The 20,513-nt window shown below is 38.1% G+C and overlaps 1 protein-coding gene across 1 annotated transcript in view; it reads right to left on the bottom strand.

Moving 5' to 3' along the window:
• adam28 (ADAM metallopeptidase domain 28) overlaps positions 1-20,513 on the bottom strand; it is a 54,479-nt gene that overhangs the window by 10,848 nt on the left and 23,118 nt on the right. Inside the window, exons 6-18 of the mRNA XM_008119851.3 lie at positions 19,420-19,618; positions 17,474-17,536; positions 13,387-13,458; positions 12,130-12,299; positions 11,809-11,893; positions 8,826-8,956; positions 6,515-6,692; positions 6,147-6,236; positions 3,559-3,754; positions 2,385-2,487; positions 2,045-2,201; positions 932-1,012; positions 523-601 (exon numbers count right to left, since the gene is read on the bottom strand). Coding sequence (XP_008118058.2) covers positions 523-601; positions 932-1,012; positions 2,045-2,201; positions 2,385-2,487; positions 3,559-3,754; positions 6,147-6,236; positions 6,515-6,692; positions 8,826-8,956; positions 11,809-11,893; positions 12,130-12,299; positions 13,387-13,458; positions 17,474-17,536; positions 19,420-19,618 — 1,604 coding nt within the window. The remainder of the gene's footprint in view (positions 1-522; positions 602-931; positions 1,013-2,044; positions 2,202-2,384; positions 2,488-3,558; positions 3,755-6,146; positions 6,237-6,514; positions 6,693-8,825; positions 8,957-11,808; positions 11,894-12,129; positions 12,300-13,386; positions 13,459-17,473; positions 17,537-19,419; positions 19,619-20,513) is intronic.

Here is a 20,513-nt window from a genome sequence, read left to right as displayed (position 1 = left end):
CGAATAATGCATGTAGATTCCAGTAAGGTGGCCTTCTGCAGCTGGCAGGTGGGGATTGTGTTCAAGTGCAGGCCAAGGTCTTTAGGCACTGCACCCAGTGTGCCAATCACCACTGGGACCACCTTGACTGGCTTGTGCCAGAGTCTTTGCAATTCAATCTTTACGTCCTCATATCGTGTCAGTTTTTCCAGTTGTTTTTCTTCAATCCTGCTGTCCCCTGGGATTGCAACATCGACAATCCATACTTTGTTTTTTAACACAATCGTGAGGTTATTTTAACATTATTATTATTATTATTATTATTATTATTATTATTATTATTATTATTGTATGACACAGCAAACAAGATAGATATGCTGGATTTCATATCACAAAATCACAAGTCGAACACTTCCCAAGTGTCTAGGACTGTGATTATTATTATTAGTAGTAGTAGTAGTATTAGTATTATTATTATTATTTGTGCATGTGTATGGAATCACATGTATCACACTACATGCTTAATACCCTGTTGTAACTCACATGTGTTTCCAGTAGAATCCTCACAATTTGGTGGTGCCCATCCTTCTTCACATTGGCATTTCATTTCATGGTCGCATACCTATGACAGTATAAAGGCATGTGCATGAGAAACATTGTCTTTCTTTCCTTTTCTTTCCCCTTTCTTTCATTACCAAGTTCGATCTAAATTCAATTGTCCCACTTAAAGTAATTCCATTGATTTTGGCACTTTCAAAATATGTGTCACAGATAAATTGCCAAAGAAAACAATGATGCAGAAACCAATCCAAAAACCTGTCTAGCAACCAGTTGAAAACAGAAAGCCAATTGGCTATTCCACAGAGAAACAGGTATTCAGAAACATCTCAAAGCAGATCATGAAAATACAGTGAATATTATTCTTCCCTTAACGGTAACACTTATAACTCACAGCATGTCCTGGGCATTGGTCGGAACAGTTGGTGGATCTGTAGGCTTTCTCAATATCCACACATCGCCCATTGCTGCAGACCTGAAAATCAAATGCTTAAGTTGATCAACAAGAAAAGACACAGGCTTCAACACAGCTGGTTAAACCACCAGCTGCAGTAAATCTTGTCAATCAAAAAGTTAATAGTTCGAAGCCTGGGTCAGGGTGAGCTCCTGGCCTTTAGCCCAGCTTCCAGCTACCTAGCAGTTTGAAAGCAAAATGTGAATAGATAAATAGGTACTGCTTAAAAGTGGGGAGGTATTTTAAAGGCATCCATAAGGAAATGACAGGAAAATATCAGCAATTCAATCAAAGGAGGAAGTTTACGAACAAAGCTCTTCGGCAGGGAGATGGAACGACAACACACAACCCCATGGCTGGAACTGAACACAGACCTCCAAATGCCGAAAATGGGAAAAGCCTACATATACCTCTATCTATGTACAGTTATCTGTCTTGTCAGTGTATAAACGGCATTGGATGTTTGTCATATACGTATGTTCTGTGATCTGCCCTGAATCCCCTTCGGGGTTAGAAGGGCGGAATATGAATACTCAAAATAAATAAGTTTTAGTTTTACGGGGCCTTTAGCCTTCTTTGCCAAGGAGTGCTGGAGCATCCAAAGATTCCATAGCATTGAGCTATGGTGTAAAACTGCATTAATTCTACAATGCAAATTCACCCAGAGACAGCTGTCATATCAGACCTAAGGTCAGACTTAAGAGCTAAGTTGCTCAATGATATAGGAAGAAAAGCACACTGAATTCTCAGTACAAAAGACTAACGTCTCTTCTTGAGCCTATAGCCTAGATTTACACCATCTATGCTGTCATGCCCCAGGGAGCTAAAATTCCTTTAAAACTTGACATGGGAGAGCTATGTAAAACATGGCCAATTCATAAACAGGAGTGGCAGCCCAACTGATATTCGTGACATGATCCTGAAAGAAAGATGCAAATCCAAATCCCAACCAGAAGACACCCATGAAACCAATAGTTATAGGAAGCTGAAACCCAAAATGCCAGGAGAATTGGAGTGTGGGAATCAGGGATGGAAAGCTATTAATCCACTAACCATTCCATCTCCACATTTTGTTCCAGGAGCCACCATTCCTCCATCTTCTTCATCTTTGCCTGGGAAAGTTGCTTTGCAGTGTTCGAAGGACACTAGGCTTCCCTTTGAAGGCATCTTTTTACCACCAGTGCAATATAACTTGCCACACTTTAGATCTCTGCAAATGAAACGTCAATTATTTTTAAATATAGTACAAAGTACTGGAAAATAAACAAGGTCTGTGTTTTACTTTATTTAGAACTGACACTCAGTCATCATATATACATTTATTCATTTCTGTGCATTACTCCTCCACATAAATCACCACGAACTCTAGCAGGAAATAATCGGTATTACTTACTCTTTTCCACATGGAAGGAATGTGCCGTTCGCCTTTCTGCAATGGCCGTAATAAACCCCTTTCTGGTTGACTCTGTAACAAGAATCTTTACCCATAATTGCTTCTGCAAGAAGAAAACAACAAAAATATTTTGTCACTGTGCAACATTATGATGGTGTGAACACTGATTTAATATAATTCAGAAGAGCTATAAATATAAATTAATTATTAGGCTGAACTATCTGCCCATCCAAATACAGGATACTCTACCACTACTACTTTGCACTTTATGGACTACTTTGGCTGAGAAACTACCTCTCCCATTTTGATATATTCTGCACTTTGGCCCAGATCCGTGTTTTAGTCTCCTGTTTTTAACATTTTATGCTGTATGTCGATTTTTATGATGGTTTTATTGATGTTGATGTTTTTACTGTTGGAATATTTGTTTTATCGTTTTATTGCTGTATGTTTCGGGCTCGGCCCCCATGTAAGCCGTTCCGAGTCCCCTCTGGGGAGATGGGGTGGGGTATAAAAATAAAGTTATTATTATTATTATTATTATTATTGTTATTGTTATTGTTATTATAAAGGTAAAGGTTTCCCTTTAAGTCCAGTCCAACTCTGGGGGTTGGTGCTCATCTCTGTTACTTTTACTTCTGTTAATACTGTTGGTAAAATACTTGTTACTCTATGTTTTGTTTTAGATATAAGTTCATTGTTGCTGAGTATACCAACTCCTGAAGAAGGGGATTTTCTCCCTGAAACAGGGTACAAAAATACCCGGGACCCCTGTAGACTTGGGACTTTACTTTCGAAGACTTTTTTGAGAGCGGTGCTCCATCATTATTTTCTTCATTCCAATATACAGCGACATGACTTACCACCTGTTTAATTTGTTTGGAAAATATTTTCATTGACTATGTATCCCTGAAGCCTATATGCATTGGAACTAATATCAGACTTGGATAACTTTTGTGTTAGAGCTGTTGCTCCTTTTCATTTTGTCTGGTGCTGTCAAATTGAGCTTTGTATGGGGAACTTTAACAATATTATATGTTATTTGGACATATTTTCTTTGTACATAGACTATCTTGTGTTTGTGTAGATACTTTACAAGTATTCTGGGATTTTGTATAGTATCCAAGAGTAGCAAGGCAAGTGGATTCTTGCACTGGCATGGGCTTGGACTTACCTGGTCCCCAAAGAGATTTACACTGGCTCTGGTAGGTGGGGCATTGCCCCATGTAGCAGTAACCCTGTTTGTTTCTGCAAGGATGACCATTTTGTCGAAAGCGATCAGAAGGACATTGATGAGATTGGCCGGTGCACATTTCTGGCAAGTCGCAGTCATGCTTCACTGGCCGGCATACTGCTCCTGCTCGCCTAAGCTGTTGAGAAAAATAAAGGGTCATCCATTCTGTCACTATTTATCATATTCATCAGACAGATCTCATAGCACCATTTGCAATTTCCACCCCACTGGTCTTGTAACTACCGTATATACTCGAGTGGGCTCGGGCTGTGGCGCAGGCTGGAGAGCAGCTGCAATGAATCACTCTGACCAGGAGGTCATGAGTTCGAAGCCCGCTCAGAGCCTATGTTTGTTTGTCTTTGTTCTATGTTAAAAGGCATTGAATGTTTGCCTATATGTGTAGTGTGATCCGCCCTGAGTCCCCTTCAGGGTGAGAAGGGCGGAATATAAATGCTGTAAATAAATAAATAAAATAAATAAATAAGCCAAGGCACCTAATTTTACCCCAAAAACCTGGGAAAACATTGACTCCAGTATAAGCCGAGGGTGGTAAATTTCAGAAATAAAAATAGATACCAATAAAATTGCATTAATTGAGGCATCAGTAGGTTAAATGTTTTTGAATATTTACATACACTTAAGATAAGACTGTCCAACTCTGATCAAATCATTATTCTCATCTTCTTCAATGTAAATGTGCTTATGTATCCTTTTAATAATAATAATAATAGAGTAAAATAATACATGTAATAATAATAATAAATAATACAGGAAAATAATACATGTAATAATAAATAGAATAAAATAATAAATGCAATAATAATAATAATAATAATAATAATAATAAGATCAGAGTGAAATAATAAATATATTAATAATAATAAAAATAGAGTAAAATAATTGTAATTGTAGCAACAATAATAGAGAAAAATAATAAATGTAATAATACCAATAATAATAGAGAAAAATAATAAATGTACCATATATTCTCGAGTATCAGCTGACCCAAATACAAGCCAACCAGGACCCTCACCCGAGTATAAGCCGAGGGGGGCTTTTTCAGTCTTAAAAAATGGGCTGAAAAACTAGGCTTATTAATTATTTATTATTTATTTATTTATTTCCATCATTTCTATGCCGCCCTTCTCACCCGAAGGGACTCAGGGCGGCTCACAATCTTGCAAATTCAATGCCGGTATACAGTACAAAAATGAAGCATAGCAATTATACTCGAGTATATACAGTAATTCTTTCAGATCCGTCTAAAACTTCCTCATGTAATCATTTTCAGTCCCATAGTGGCTGGGCTGTGATCTCAAATAGCTCGATGAGTTGGGAGATTTCTGTTATTTCTACTTCCAAGGGATCTAGATAGGGTTAGGGCTGTTAACTGAACCAACAAAATCCTACACATGTTATTCTAGGGAAAAATATAATTTAGTTGACGCAGGGTGTATGAGTCAGTTTGATACCACTCGCTATGGCTCGATACTGTGGAATCATGAGAGTTGTAGTTTGGTGAGACACCTGCATTATTTGACCAAAAAAGCTAAAGATGCCTCTGATAATACCAGCCACAGATGCAGGCGAAACATCAGGAGAAAATGCTGCTAAAACATATAGCCTGAAAACCCCACTGCATCACAGTGATTCTGGCCATGAAACAAAAGCTAAAGACCTTGTGAAACTCCAACTCCCACAGCATTGAGTCATGTTAGACAAAGTGGTATCAAACTGCATTAATTCAACAGTGGAGATGCACCTCTACAGAGAAATGCAAGGTGAGAATCATAAAAGGTAAAGGTTTCCCCTGATGTTAAGTACAGTTGTGACCGACTCTGGGGGTTGGTGCTCATCTCCATTTCTAAGCTGAAGAGCCGGCGTTGTCCATAGACATCTCCAAGGTCATGTGGCCAGCATGAATGCATGGAGTGCCATTACCTTCCCGCCGGAGTGGTACCTATTGATCTACTCACATTGGCATGTTTTCGAACTGCTAGGTTGGCAGGAGCTGGGGCTAACAGCGGGTGCTCATTCCGCTCCCGGGATTTGAACCTGGGACCTTTCGGTCCACAAGTTCAGCAGCTCAGTGCTTTAACACACTGTGCCACCAGGGGCCCAGTGAATGATAAAGACACAGAAATGAAAACCTTTCTAGCTAATCAGCAGAAAAATCAAAATATCGTCTAGCTAGACACGTAAACTATCATTTATTTTATTCTCATATGATGGAATAAGAAAGTTCAACAGTCTTTTCCATGGCAAGTTGTTAGTTGTGCATTTCTAGATTTTTCCTATTCAGGGCATCTTAAATTCCAGCTGTTGTTTAAATTGCTTAAATATTGTGTTTTCTACTGTTTTGTTTTTTTTTTAAAAAAAAAAAAAATACTAATACTGGCACTAATCATTTCTTTTCCTCTCCAGTACATTCTTCCCCTGTATCAAGGGAGGCATCCTTTCTCAATGAAAATGAAAATATCCTTGAGCATTTGGACATTGCTGATTCTAGCACAGAAAACAAGCCTTACCTGGCACCTTTCACAACATTCCCCATATCCACATTTTGCACCCGGTTTCAGTTTACACGTTGCAGCATCACAGCATTCGTTCATGCATTCCTTAAAGCCAAGAACAGCATTAGTTAGTTTTTCCATTTCTGCTGCTCTGTCTAGTCCAACCGGCTTTTTGAGAGAACGGTTTACCAAAACAAGGTTTTTCAGTGGCATTAAGTGCTCTGGGAGCCCTCTCGGCTGAAGAGCAGGATTTGAACACTATCAATAAATAAATATCTGTTAAGATGCTTGGGAATGTAACAGAGGTCTTTTCCAATTCTATGATTCTATGACTTCCACCACCTGGCAGGGTTTTTTGAACAAGAACAAGAATGGAAAGATACCTTTGGAGAACCACAGTCACATTCCTCTCCCTCTTCCACAAAGTTATTCCCACAAACTGGGGTTGCAATGATCTCCTTGGGCGATGGCATATTAATGACGCAATCTGGGGATCGGTCCATCATGTATTTCTGGAAATCTTGGAGACTACAAGAACTGAAATCCCGGGGAGTTTTGTAGCTGCAAAGATGGAACAATAAACAGATGTTATAGCAGTTTTGATCAAAGTCTTTAAGTATGACGGAAACCGTATAAGAATAGCGAAAGAAATTGATTTGATGCTTATAAAGCTCAGCTGGTGCTAGACCTTGGATATGTTTTAATCAACTGAAAGATTACTTATAACTGACTAGCTGTGCCCGACCACGTGTTGCTGTGGCAAAGTATATATTACAGTAGAATCTCACTTATCCAACATTTGCTTATCCAATGTTCTGGATTATCCAACGCAGTCTACCTTTTAGTAGTAAACTAGCTATGCCCAGGCACGCTTTGCTGTGGCAAAGTATATATTACAGTAGAATCTCACTTATCCAACATTTGCTTATCCAATGTTCTGGATTATCCAACGCAGTCTGCCTTTTAGTAGTAAACTAGCTATGCCCGGCCACGCTTTGCTGTGGCATTGTCTGGTGGTGTTGGTGAGAACTTGTTGAGGTACTGGTGGTATTGAATGTCTGTTGTATGGCTGTCCTTATGTTTAGTATGCATTTGGTTGTTTGTGTACTGTGAAAGTGGTGAGGGTAGAGGGGAGTCTATGTCCCTGTGTACTATTGTATAGTATTTATATGTTGTCCATGTGTTGTGAATGCTTGCATTGTGTCCTGCATAGTAGAAAGGGTTGGGCTGGATGGCCCTTAGGGGTCTCTCCAAACTCTTGTGCCTGTCCCCTGGGCTGAGTGTGTTGCTAGGAGACCAAGTGGGTGGAACTTAGCTTTGTAACTGGCAGCAATTGGATAAAAACAATTATTTCTCTCCCTCTAATTAGGACTTTATTTTTCTTTTCTTTTTGTTGTATCAACCTAGAGCCGTGGATGATGGGTTGTGTTGTCAAATTTCGAGGTTGGGGGGCCTGTAGTTTTGTTGTTTTGTCCGCTGCCCTGATGCCATCACTCTTTTATATATATAGATGTTTTTGTAGTCAGTGTTTTAAATTCATTGTGATATTTTGGTAGTAAATTTGTAAATACAGTAATTATTACATAGTATGGAAGTAGTGCATGGAACTACATTTTCTATCAAATTTGTTGTATAACATGATGTTTTGGTGCTTAATTTGTATAATGATTGCTTAATTTGATGTTTAATCGGCTTTTCCTGAATCCCTTCTTATTATCCAACATATTCACTTATCCAACGTTCTGCCGGGGTGTTTATATTGGATAAGTGAGACTGTACTGTATATTTATAATCTTATATTATCTGCTTAGAACTGGATTATATGAGGCCCCTTCTACACATCTGTATAAAATGCACACTGAAGTGGATTATATGGCAGTGTGGAGTCAAGATAATCCAGTTCAAAGCAGATAATATAAGATTCTAAATGGGTTATATAGCTGTGTGGAAGGGCCTTGAGTGTACACTGCCATATAATCCAGTTAAAATCTGATAATCTGTATTTTATAGGCAGTGTGGAAGAGGCCTAAATGAGGCCTAACTCTGCCTGTCCCCTGGGCTGAGTGGGTTGCTAGGAGACCAAGTGGGCGGAGCTTAGCCTTCTAACTGGCAGCAATTGGATCAAAACAATTATTCCTCTCCCTCTAATTAGGACTTTATTTTTCTTTTCTTTTTGTTGTATGAACGTAGAGGCATGCATGAGGGGTTGTGCTGCCAAGTTTAGTGTTTCTGGGATGTGTAGTTTTGTTGTTTTGTCCTAGGCCGAAATTTCATTACCCTTTTATATATATAGATATGTATATGTTTTTACTGTTTTATAATATTGTGTTTTACTGTTATTATTATAGTCTGAATTTGACATGAAATTATTGCCATAGTTTGTAAACTGAACTTAGTCCCCGTTTGAGGGTGAGAAGGGTGGGGTATAAGTACAGTAAATAAATAAATGAATAAGTTTAATTTCTGGCTAAGGATTCTTCAAATGGGCCCAGGGAGATTCCCTAAACTTTGCCTAGAAGAACAGTTAGTCTACAGTGACCCAAACTCTGGGCATTCAGTCTTTCCCAGTTAATATACCAGCAAGCTTTTCACCCTCCCATCAACTTTCCCTAGGACAGTGGTTCCCAATGTATTAAGGATTGCAAAGCAATTTAATACAGAAGAAAATAACAGTCGGTTATGCTGTTTCCTCACCTGAGTTGACCGGCCATGATGCATGACTCTGAGCTGCACTTACAAAAACTTGTGTCATGATTCATTCCAAAGTTATGGCCCATCTCATGGGCCATGGTTGCACCGATAGCAATTGGGCTTGTGTTGTGATCCTACATGCAAACACACACAAAGGAACCATTGGTTAGTATGCTAAAGAAAAAAAAAACAAGGTAAATTGAAATATTATTACTCCTGGGCCAAAAGGTTCAACTTAAATTAATTTAGTAGCTTTTATGTTCGGTAAATGAGAATATGCTACACCAGAGGTCCCCAAACTAAGGCCCGGGGGCCAGATGCGGCCCATCGAAGCCATTTATCCGGCCCCTACGGCAGAAGGGCAAAAGGGGGTTGGGCTAAATGACCCAAGGGGTCTCTTCTTCTCTTCCAACCTTTTATTATTATTATTATTATTATTATTATTATTATTATTATTATTATTATATTATTATTATTATTATTATGTCACAGCAAACAAGATAGATATGCTGGATTTCGTATCACAAAATCACAAGTCGAACACTTCCCAAGTGTCTAGGACTGTGTGATGTATTTTCGGATGATGCGTGCAGATCCCAGTAGGGTGGCCTTTTGCAGTTGGCAGATCGTTGTTATTATTATTATTATTAACATTGAGGCTGGGTGGTAATCTGTCAGGGGTGCTTTGCTTGTGCTTTTGGTGCACAAAGGCAGAAGGGGATTGGACTCAATGGCTCAAAGGGTCTCTTCCAACCCTTTTTTATTGTTGTTGTTATTGTTATTATTGCTTGGAGGCCAACTATAGTCCGGCCCTCCAACGGTCCGAAGGATTATGAACTGGCCCCCTGTTTAAAAAGTTTGGGGACACCTGTGCTACACCGTACATATTTGTCAAGACCATTTCAAGTAGGATACTTTCACTGCTCACAAAACTACAATATCATTGGGTATTGTAGTTTTGTGCGCAGACTGCAAATTCTGTTATAATTGTACATTTATATTTAACATGACTACACACAAAGACTAGTTTTTAAGATTCTGCGGAATTAAGATGTAGAGGAAGATCATTTGTATCACCCTAGTAATTAGTTGAGTTGTGTGCAGAATTCATTTCTCCCATTTGATTTGTTTCCTTTGTGTCTTTCATTTCTTTGGGAGCACGGAACAAGAATGCTCCTCCCTATATGAAAATCTGTTTGACACGAAGGCAGACGGGGAGGGTCCCGGCTACTGGCCTACTTTTTGGCATCACAGAGTAAGAGGCGCTCGGCTGCAGGCACTTTCAGGTGCAGGCACTTTCTGGGCCTTCGCGCCACACATACACTCTCTTTCCAAGGAGAGTGTGTGTGTGATGTGAAGGAGTGCCTGTGCCTGCCAGTCACTCTTCTCTCTCTCTCTCTCTCTCTCTCTCATACATAACTGAATATAAAGAACTGTATATACTTGAGTATAAGCCTAGTTTTTCAGCCCTTTTTTTAAGAGTGAAAAAGCCCCCCTTGGCTTACTCGGGTGAGGGCCCTGGTTGGCTTATATTTGGGTCAGCTTATACTCGAGAATATATCATCATCATCATCATCATCATCATTTAATTACTTATTAATCGCCCTCCATTCACGATGCTCTAGGCGATTTACAAGATAAAATTGTAAAGGATAAAAATACATACATACAAATATTGATAAAAATTAAAATAGATTAAAAGCTCTAGTAAAGAGCCAGGTCTTGAGTGCTAGGGTGAAAGGCCCTAACTCCCGCATGGCTCTCATATAGGGCGGCAAGGCAATATATGAATATATGGTACATTTATTATTTTTCTCTATTATTGTTGCTACTATTACATTTATTTTACTCTATTTTTATTATTATTAATACATTTATTACTTCACTCTGATCTTATTATTATTATTACATTTATTATTTTACTCTATTTATTATTACATGTATTATTTTCCATTATTATTATTATTATTATTATTATTTTATTGTATGACACAGCAAACAAGATAGATATGCTGGATTTCGTATCAAAATATCACAAGTCGAACATTTCCCAAGTGTCTAGGACTGTGTGACGTATTTTCGGATGATGCGTGCAGATCCCAGTAGGGTGACCTTTTGCAGTTGGCAGATTGTGATTTTGTCAATGTCTATTGTTTCCAAATGCCGGCTGAGATCTTTTGGCACGGCACCCAATGTGCCCATCACCACCGGGACCACCTGCACTGGTTTCTGCCAGAGTCTTTGAAGTTCAATCTTGAGGTCCTGATAGCGGCTGAGTTTTTCCTGTTGTTTTTCGTCAATGCGACTGTCACCTGGGATGGCGACATCAATGATCTAAACCTTTTTCTTTTCCACAACTGTGATGTCTGGTGTGTTGTGTTCCAGAACTTTGTCAGTCTGGATTCGGAAGTCCCACAGTATCTTTGCGTATTATTATTATTATTATTATTATTATTATTATTATTATTATTACATGTATTATTTTACTCTATTATTATTATTAAAAGGATACATAAGCACATTTACATTGAAGAAGATGGGAATAATGATTTGATCAGAGTTGGACAGTCTTATCTTAAATTTGAGCTTTATGTAAATATTCAAAAACATTTAACCTACTGATGCCTCAATTCATGTAATTTTATTGGCATCTATTTTTATTTCTGAAATTTACCACCCTCAGCTTATACTAGAGTCAATGTTTTCCCAGTTTTTTGTAGTAAAATTAGGTGCTTCGGCTTATACTCGAGTATATACGGTAAGTATTTCACAATAGAATGGAGATAAATTGTGCATCTAACATAACAGTAATGTAGATCTCATGCACATTGAGTAGACTTTTTAAAAAATGCAAATGAGGAAATAGTAAAATGGGAGAGATGTAAGAAGTGGCCATGGACTAAAAATTCCCAATTCAACCGTCCCTACTTGTATTGAAAACATACTATTCTATAAGCATTTGTTTAATTATCTCAGTTCTACAAACCTGAACGACTCCTAAGGAATGTTTAGGAGTGCACATGGTTCCCACATAGGCCAATCCAACTGTAGGTCCAGTAAAATCTATATCCCTGTAAGAAAGACAAAAAAGGATTATGGAGTGATCACTCATTTGTGCATACCATTACAATATCACTGCTGTAAGCAAATGAACCTATCGGTCCTTAAGCTTGAGTCTGTTAGGAATGGTGGGAGTTGAAGTCCAAACACCTGGAGGGCCCAAGTTTGCCCATGCCTGCTGTAGATGCTCTCCTGAACTCTTCACCTGGTTGCATCAGTTCTTTTGCACTACTACAGAAATACTTACGTCAGTAATTGAGCATTGTCATTGTGTTTCCGTTTCAAGAGAATTTCCTGTCTCCAGGCTGAAAACCGATCTAAAGTGACGCCTGCTGATGAATCCACAGCAATCTTATCCCCGTCGGACCAAATTTCTAGGCCAATCAATGCAACATGAATGTTTATGGCTTTGTAAACCTGCAAGGAAAACAATCCGTCATCAGAATACAGAAGTACCTTCAGATACACTTCAGCTTCAGGAACTTGCATGGAGTTCACATTCATGCTATGGGTCAGTGTCAGAGGTGAAATAGTGGAACCGAGCAATATTAACCCATTTTGGCTTAAAGCTATTACACTTTGCAACATGAATTTTTCCTGGCTTATAAATGTCATTTTCTGGTTGGTGCTATCATAAAAACATGGATAGAATCAACATCTGATCTTCCACAAGAACGTATTTCTAGTTCTCCTCACACATGTGATCCCTTTATTTAATCAGTTTTAAACATAATAATAATAATAATAATAATAATAATAATAATAATAATAATAATAAAACTTTATTTATACCCCACCACCATCTCCCCGTGGGGACTCGGGGCGGCTCACAATGTTACAAAAGTAACAGCACAAATACATTAACAATATACACAGTTTAAAACACAAGAAGATGATAAAACAGAAGTTAAAACAAAGGTTTATACAACAGTAATAATATCCCAAGTTTATTAGTTAAATGGAACTCCTTTTAACAGAACCTAGATTAAATGCTATTTTTAAAAGTTCTCTTTAGCAGGGAATTAAGAAATACAGTGCAAATTAATAAGATTTATCAGCTACACAACAATGAAGACCATATAAATTATACCAATAAAGATGAACACCAGAGGGCAATAAAACACAACATTATACTATCTACCACGATTTTTGTTCCTGGGTTATAAATGTTGTTTCCTAATTGGTTCTATCATAAAAACATAGAAAAAGTTGATTAAGCTGTAAAAACTGTTTTTGTGGGACATCCTGCAGAACATTTTGCTATAGTTTTTCAATGAATATATCATTGAGTCTCAACCAATTCAACATAGTTTGTTACAGCTACAAAAATGAAGTTTCTAGAGTATAATAACAACTTTCAAAGTAGGTACTGCACAGGTAAACAGGAAATAACAGATTTTTTTAGATTTGTAACATTGTATTGTAACACCAAAGATTTCATCATACTTATCTATTTATGCAATGCTTTTGACATGAAATAAACATCTTTAGCATAATATCTTACCAAGTTTATGTAATTGACTATTTCAAACACCCTTGTTTTTACGCCAGTCATATTACGGCTGTACTTTCTAAACTGAAAAGAAAAAGAAAAAGGGGAACACAACACATTAGGAAGTGGCTATGACATGATAGACACATTGTGAAGAAATGAAGACACCCAATTCAAGTGAAACATATATGTAGTAAGGTGTTGTGCCTATATCCTCTATCTATGTGTCCATGTGTCTATTATTTATCCAGGCATCTATCTTTGCACATGCACACACATTTCAATATACAGTAAAGTCTCACTTATCCAAGCCTTGCTTATCCAAGTTTCTGGATTATCCTAGCCATTTTTGTAGTCAATGTTTTCAATATATCATGATATTTTGGTGCTAAATTCGTAAATAGAGTAATTACAACATAACATTACTGTGTATTGAACTACTTTTTCTGTCAAATTTGTTGTATAACATGATGTTTTGGTGCTTAATTTGTAAAATCATAACCTAATTTATGTTTAATAGGCTTTTCCTTAATCCCTCCTTATTATCCAAGATATTCGATTATCCAAGCTTCTGCCGGCCTGTTTAGCTTGGATAAGTGAGACTCTACTGTATTAGAATGTATATTTTGTTCTTCATAATGTATTCTAACCAGCACACTGCAAACAACATTCTTTTCTGCACCAGGTTAATTGCCAAACCATCTCCTAGAAATGTCACTATTTGCTTTAATTCCTTTTAATCTCTTTTTGTTCGGCTCCATTAGCTGCCGCATCTATTTGTAGGTTTCATTACATTTGGCTAATACATGGAGATGAATCATTTTATTAATCATCTAATGCAACACCCTGGAATCCTTTTTGCTGTAGGGCAGCTAAGAACTCTTTGATATACTTTTGTGGAGAGAATTTTAATGCAGCTATAGAAAGTCTGCAATTCAAACTTTTGTAGTGTATGAGCTTGCAGTTGATAACCCTCTTTGGCATTCTTTGGTGGTGAATTGCAACTGATGTGTTGCTGTTGATGTAATAGTGGTAAGAGTGAAGCAGCTGCAGTTATGGTGGTTGTTGTTACTGTTGTTGGTGTGTGTCCCTAAATTGAGTGTCTTCAAGTGTTCCTAAAATAATAATAATAATAATAATAATAATAATAATAATAATAATAATAATAATAATTTTATTTTTGTACCCCGCCACCATCTCTCCAGAGGGACTCAGGGCGGCTTACAGATATAAAACCAGCATACAATAATATCAAATACAAAAACGCACAAATAAATTTAAAAGGCATTAAAAATCAATTCATTAAAAATCAATTCAATTAAAAAAATTATTCATCACAGGGTTTTCTGGTGCTGAGATTGTGCAATCATTCAGTGGGTTTCTATGGCTGAGCGTAGAATTGAACCCTGGCCTCCAAAGTTCAACGCTAAAACCTGTCCCATGCTAGCTCGTGGTGGCCATAATATATAGTCTTTCTTATCCACTATCATCTCTGGGCAAACAAGTATTGCAAGAATGTCTCAATCCCAAGAGATCCATGAAACACATTCAACCATTTATGAGTGGGACAGAATGTACTTTGTAAACATCTTTAAACTCCCTGCCTCCCAAACAACCAGGCTAAATTACTGTGTCGGGATCAGAGAATGGTTTAAAACCATGTTTCTGGAAAGTCACAGGCCTTGAAATGTACAGAGATGTTTGTAGGATAATAAATGTTGCCCATTGCTTCTTGTTGCACAAAGGCCAGGGAGCAACACCAAGTTGCCTCCTCCATCAGCACCATGACGGAAACACACCAAAGGTCTACGTAGCTCTTTCCGGCCTCTTGTATCCAGATAATACAGATCTTGGGGTGAAGGTGACAAGAAATAACCCAACTCAAGAGTCGTTTACAAGTGTCAGGAGAACAATGCAGTGGCTTTCAAGCACATGAGATCCTATTTCTGTCCATTCATGTTCTTAGGAGCCAACAGCTGAGCCACTTATTTATTTATTATTTATTTACAGTATTTATATTCCGCCCTTCTCACCCCGAAGGGGACTCAGGGCGGATTACAATGAACACATATATGGCAAACATTCAATGCCAACAGACAAACAACATACATTAGACAGACTCAGAGGCATTTTTAACATTTTTCCAGCTTCACGATTCCGGCCACAGGGGGAGCTGTTGCTTCACTGTCCAGTAGTGGCTGTACTTCCTCATTCCTTTCCTCGTGTTTTGCTGGCAGTTTTATGGTGTTGTAAATTAGCCTCCCGCATAAAGCGTCCCTAAATTTCCCTAATTGACAGGTGCAACTGTCTTTCGGGGTCAACAGCAAGCCGGGGCTATTAATGGTCAGAGGCTTAACCCGACCCGGGCTTCGAACTCATGACCTCTCGGTCAGTAGTGATTTATAGCAGCTGGTTACTAGCCAGCTGCGCCACAGCCCGGCCCCACTGGTTGGCATTATCCCGTGGTCATTTACACTCCAGCAACATGTCTTTGTGCTCTTTCACTACTCATGCCCTGGTCCTTTTCCTTCTAGGGCAATTTCCTTAGTCAAGTATTAATTTACAAGAAAAGTCATAAATTACGCTATAATGAAACTGCCCAGGTTAGGTCATTCTTAATGGCATATGGAAATGAAAAGTGACTTATTGCATGGTAGAACTTTGTTCTTCATACAATAGGCCTCTTACATATTTTTTTGTTGAAATAAGCACTTTGGAGACCAGAGCTATATATGGAAGTGGAATGGCACTGTGGTCACAATTGTTAGGAGGAAGGAACTAAGTCTGAAATGACATCATCCTAAGATCATTTTCCTTTCAAGTAATTTTCACAAGACTGTCTTGTGAAGAAATGCAAATCTGCATTGTGGGCAATTTTTTTAAATTCATAAGTTCTCCTTTGAAATCCCAGTTTCCTTTGTGCTTCCAAACTATGTTGGTGGTCTGAATGCTTACTATGTGAGGACATTGGGGAAAATGCTTTTACCAGGGATGGACACTGCAAAGCCCATGGGCTTCATGCAACCCTTGGAGAATCTCAATATATTTCAACCCCTCTTAAACATTTTCTGCTGATAAAATACCTTCAGTGGATTTTGTCAAAACAATGTGATTACTGTATATACTTGAGTATAAGCCTAGTTTTTCAGCCCTTTTTTAAAGACTGAAAAAAAACCCCTCAGCTTATACTCGCATGAGGGTCCTGGTTGGCTTATATTTCGGTCAGCTTATACTCAAGAATATATGGTACATTTATTATTTTTTCTATTATTATTGGTATTATTACATTTATTATTTTTCTCTATTATTGTTGCTACTATTACATTTATTTTACTCTATTTTTATTATTAATAATACATTTATTATTTCACTCTGATCTTATTATTATTATTGCATTTATTATTTTACTCTATTTATTATTACATGTATTATTTTCCTATATTTATTATTATTATTATTACTACATGTATTATTTTACTCTATTATTATTAAAAGGATACATAAGCACATTTACATCGAAGAAGATGAGAATAATGATTTGATCAGAGTTGGACAATCTTATCTTAAATTTGAGCTTTATGTAAATATTCAAAAACATTTAACCTACGGATGCCTCAATTCATGTAATTTTATTGGTATCTGTTTTTATTTCTGAAATTTACCACCCTCAGCTTATACTCGGGTCAATAAGTTATCCCAGTTTTTTGTGGTAAAATTAGGTGCCTCGGCTTATATTCGGGTCAGCTTATACTCGAGTATATACGGTACTTGTGTTCCTCCAAAAAGCAATAACACTCATTGAATCAATTAGAGTTTGGTCATTCAGCAAATATATTCAACATGTTTACTTTCGCTTGAACTCAGAAGTGGAAATTACTTCTGCCGGTATATCTTCACCAGCAGAGACATTTTTGGAAATAGTTTTTTGAGATAAATTATACAAAACATCTCTGCCAACAAAAGGGAATTTCTGCCGGCAGAGGGCACTTGCGCCAAATCCTTACCAACCAGTGCTTTTTTTTTTTTTTTTTGTAAAGTTGGAACTTCATGGCCTTTCCATAAAAAAATTCGAAACAGACACATTCATTCATATACTTACCACTCTGTTGTCTACAGCGATGTAAAGTTCAACATATTTTCTGGCTTTCAGGTAGTTTTGTTTCTAAACAGAAGAATAATACAAAGACAATCCAGATGAGGCTTCTAAGAACGTAGTGAACAAGAATGACAACTCACCAGATAATCAAAACTTTAGATTCTACAAGCGGCTGTTTTTCAGCCCAGCCAAAGCACATAAGCTAAAGAAATATCAATGGATGAAGTAAGACATTTATTATGTTAGAGCTTGTTCATCCTTAGGAAGCTGGATTGGTTTAGCCTGGAGAAAAGAAGGTCAGGAAATGGCATGATAACCGTGTGAAAATGTTTTAAAAGGATGTTGTATAGTAGATGAAGCAAGTTTGTTTCCTGTGGCTCTAGAGCAGGCATGGGCAAACTTCAGCCCTCCAGGTGTTTTGGACTTCAAGTCCCACAATTCCTAACAGCTGGTTAGGAGTTGAAATCCAAAACACCTGGAGGGGCAAAGTTTGCCCATGCCTGCTCTAGAGACTAGAACATGGAGCAATGGATTCAAACAGCAGGGAAAGAGATTCCACCTAAACATTGGGAAGAACATCCTGATGGTAAGAGCTTTTCAGCAGTGGAACATGCTGCGTGGGAGTCCAGTGGAGTCTGCTTTGGAGGTTTTTAAGCAGAGGCTAGATGGCCATCTGTCTGGAGTGCTTTGTGCCTTCCTGCATGGCAAAATGGGATTGGACTGGATGGCCCTTGTGGTCTCTTCCAACTTTATAATTCTATTAGCTGTGCCCGGCCACACATTGCTGTGGCAAAGTATGGTGGTATGGGAAATAAAGTATTGAGGAATTGGTGTTAGTTAAGGTAAAGGGTCCCCTAGACTGAGTGGGTTGCTAGGAGACCAAGTGAGCAGAGCTTAGCCTTCTAACTGGCAGCAATTGGATAAAAACAATTATTCCTCTCCCTCGAATTAGGACTTTAGTTTTCTTTTCTTTTTGTTGTATCAACCTAGAGGCATGGATGAGGGGTTGTGCTGTCAATTTTCGAGGTTGTGGGGTGTTTACTTTTGTTGTTTTGTCCACTGCCGTGATGCCATCACTCTTTTATATATATAGATATATAGATTAAAAGCTGCCAAGAAGTCTGGGAGACTGCTCATATTAAAACACACACACACATATGTTTAGTTTGAAGTAGGTTGTCCATTGAAGGCAATTATCTCATAGTGACAGTAACACTAACCAGTGTTTTTGAAGAGCTGCTGAGATCTTGAGGGTTTTTTTAATGACTCTCTTGCTTTGCTGGGAATTGTGTCATATTTGTTCAAAACCAGTTACTAAAATTTTGCATCTCAGCATTTTGAATCTATTTGCTGAGCGGCACATATACAGAGATCAAAAAATAGTTCTGCAGACTTTTTTAATCGTGTCAGAAGCAACTTGAGAACATACTGCAAGTTGCTTCTGGTGTGAGAGAATTGGCCGTTTACAGAGACATTGCCCAGGAGATTCCCGGATGTGTTGCCATCCTGCTGGGAGGCTTCCCTCATGTCCTTGCAAGCTAGAACTGACAGACGGGAGCTCACCCTGGTCTTGAAGATTCGTATCGGCAACCTTCAGGTCAGCAACCCAACCTTCAGGTCAGCAGTTCAGCTGGCACAAGGGTTTAACCCATTGCACCATGGCGCTCTAGCTCTGCAGATAAGGTTAATTTATGAGTTTAGAAAGGAGACTGGAACAGGAACAGAAAAACCTCTATAAGCAGCAGGAATGTTAAAAACTTTGTATTCTGCACCTTAAGCAATATCTTATCTGATAAACAATGCAAAAGTCCCAAAATATGGAAAAAAATATAGAAAATGTGTAGTCTTACTCAACAAGGAGAACAAGTCTCCCCCCCCCCCCTTTGGACAAGAGAGACAAAAAAAAAAAAACAAGATTTGCACCCTGTTCTTGGAAGGTTAAAGCTTACTTCTGCACTTGTGCTCATCCTGGAGGTCTTTTTCATGGGCTCATCATCTGACTGCCAGGTCGTGTTAGTTACCCCACAGACCTTGGGCGTTTCGTCTTCTTTTTCCAGACTTTCGTACCTGAAGACGGCATGAGCATCAGGCTCCGAGGCCTTCAAGGGTTCGATGATATACCGCTTCCCACGACTCTTGAAATATCCTCTGTAAAATCATCACAAAGGATGGTGAAGATCATTTCCTACCAATGAAACCATCTCCTTTCCTAAGCAAGATGGAACAAGCCCAACCTCCTGCTTCTCCTTTCTGGAAATACATCTGAAACTCCCAGGCTACCATAGACCCTAATTTCAATTTATTTGCTTAATCTACGCTGATTCAGCCTCACATGAGCCTCCAAGTCTATGAGCTGGCGAGCCAGAGTTTCCATCCCAGAGACTATTCCAGCTATCTTAGAGAAATACATTTTTGGCCAGCAATTCTGTCACATAGATAGGAAATAGGAAAGACACTTGAGTTATTCCTAGGATCAGTTTAATTACCAAATACAGTAGCGTCTCGCTTGTCCAACGTAAATGGGCCAGCAGAATGTTGGATAAGCGAATATGTTGGATAATAAAGAGAGATTAAGGAAAAGCCTATTAAACATCAAATTAGGTTATGATTTTACAAATGAAGCACCAAAACATCATGTTATACAACAAATTTGACAGAAAAAGTAGTTCAATACACAGTAATGCTATGTAGTAATTACTGTATTTACGAATTTAGCACCAAAATATGATGATGTATTGAAAACATTGACTACAAAAATGTGTTGGATAATCCAGAATGTTGGATAAGTGAGATTCTACTGTAGTTCATTTGTTTGTCTTATATTAAAAGAAATGGACTACAGTAGACATTCCACATTTGTGGGGTTTAGGGGCATAGGACTGCTAAAAAGTGTGGGGAAAGTAAATACTGTATATACTTGAGTATAAGCCTAGTTTTTCAGTCCTTTTTTTAAGACTGAAAAAGCCCCTGTTGACTTATACTCGGGTGAGGGTCCTGATTGGCTTATATTTGGGTCAGCTTATACTCAAGAATATATGATACA

The sequence above is a fragment of the Anolis carolinensis genome, unplaced genomic scaffold, assembly GCF_035594765.1.
Source record: "Anolis carolinensis isolate JA03-04 unplaced genomic scaffold, rAnoCar3.1.pri scaffold_8, whole genome shotgun sequence".
NCBI classification, from domain to species: Eukaryota; Metazoa; Chordata; class Lepidosauria; order Squamata; family Dactyloidae; genus Anolis; species Anolis carolinensis.
Note: the sequence above shows the minus strand (reverse complement) of the source record. Positions and strands in the feature narration are given on the sequence as shown.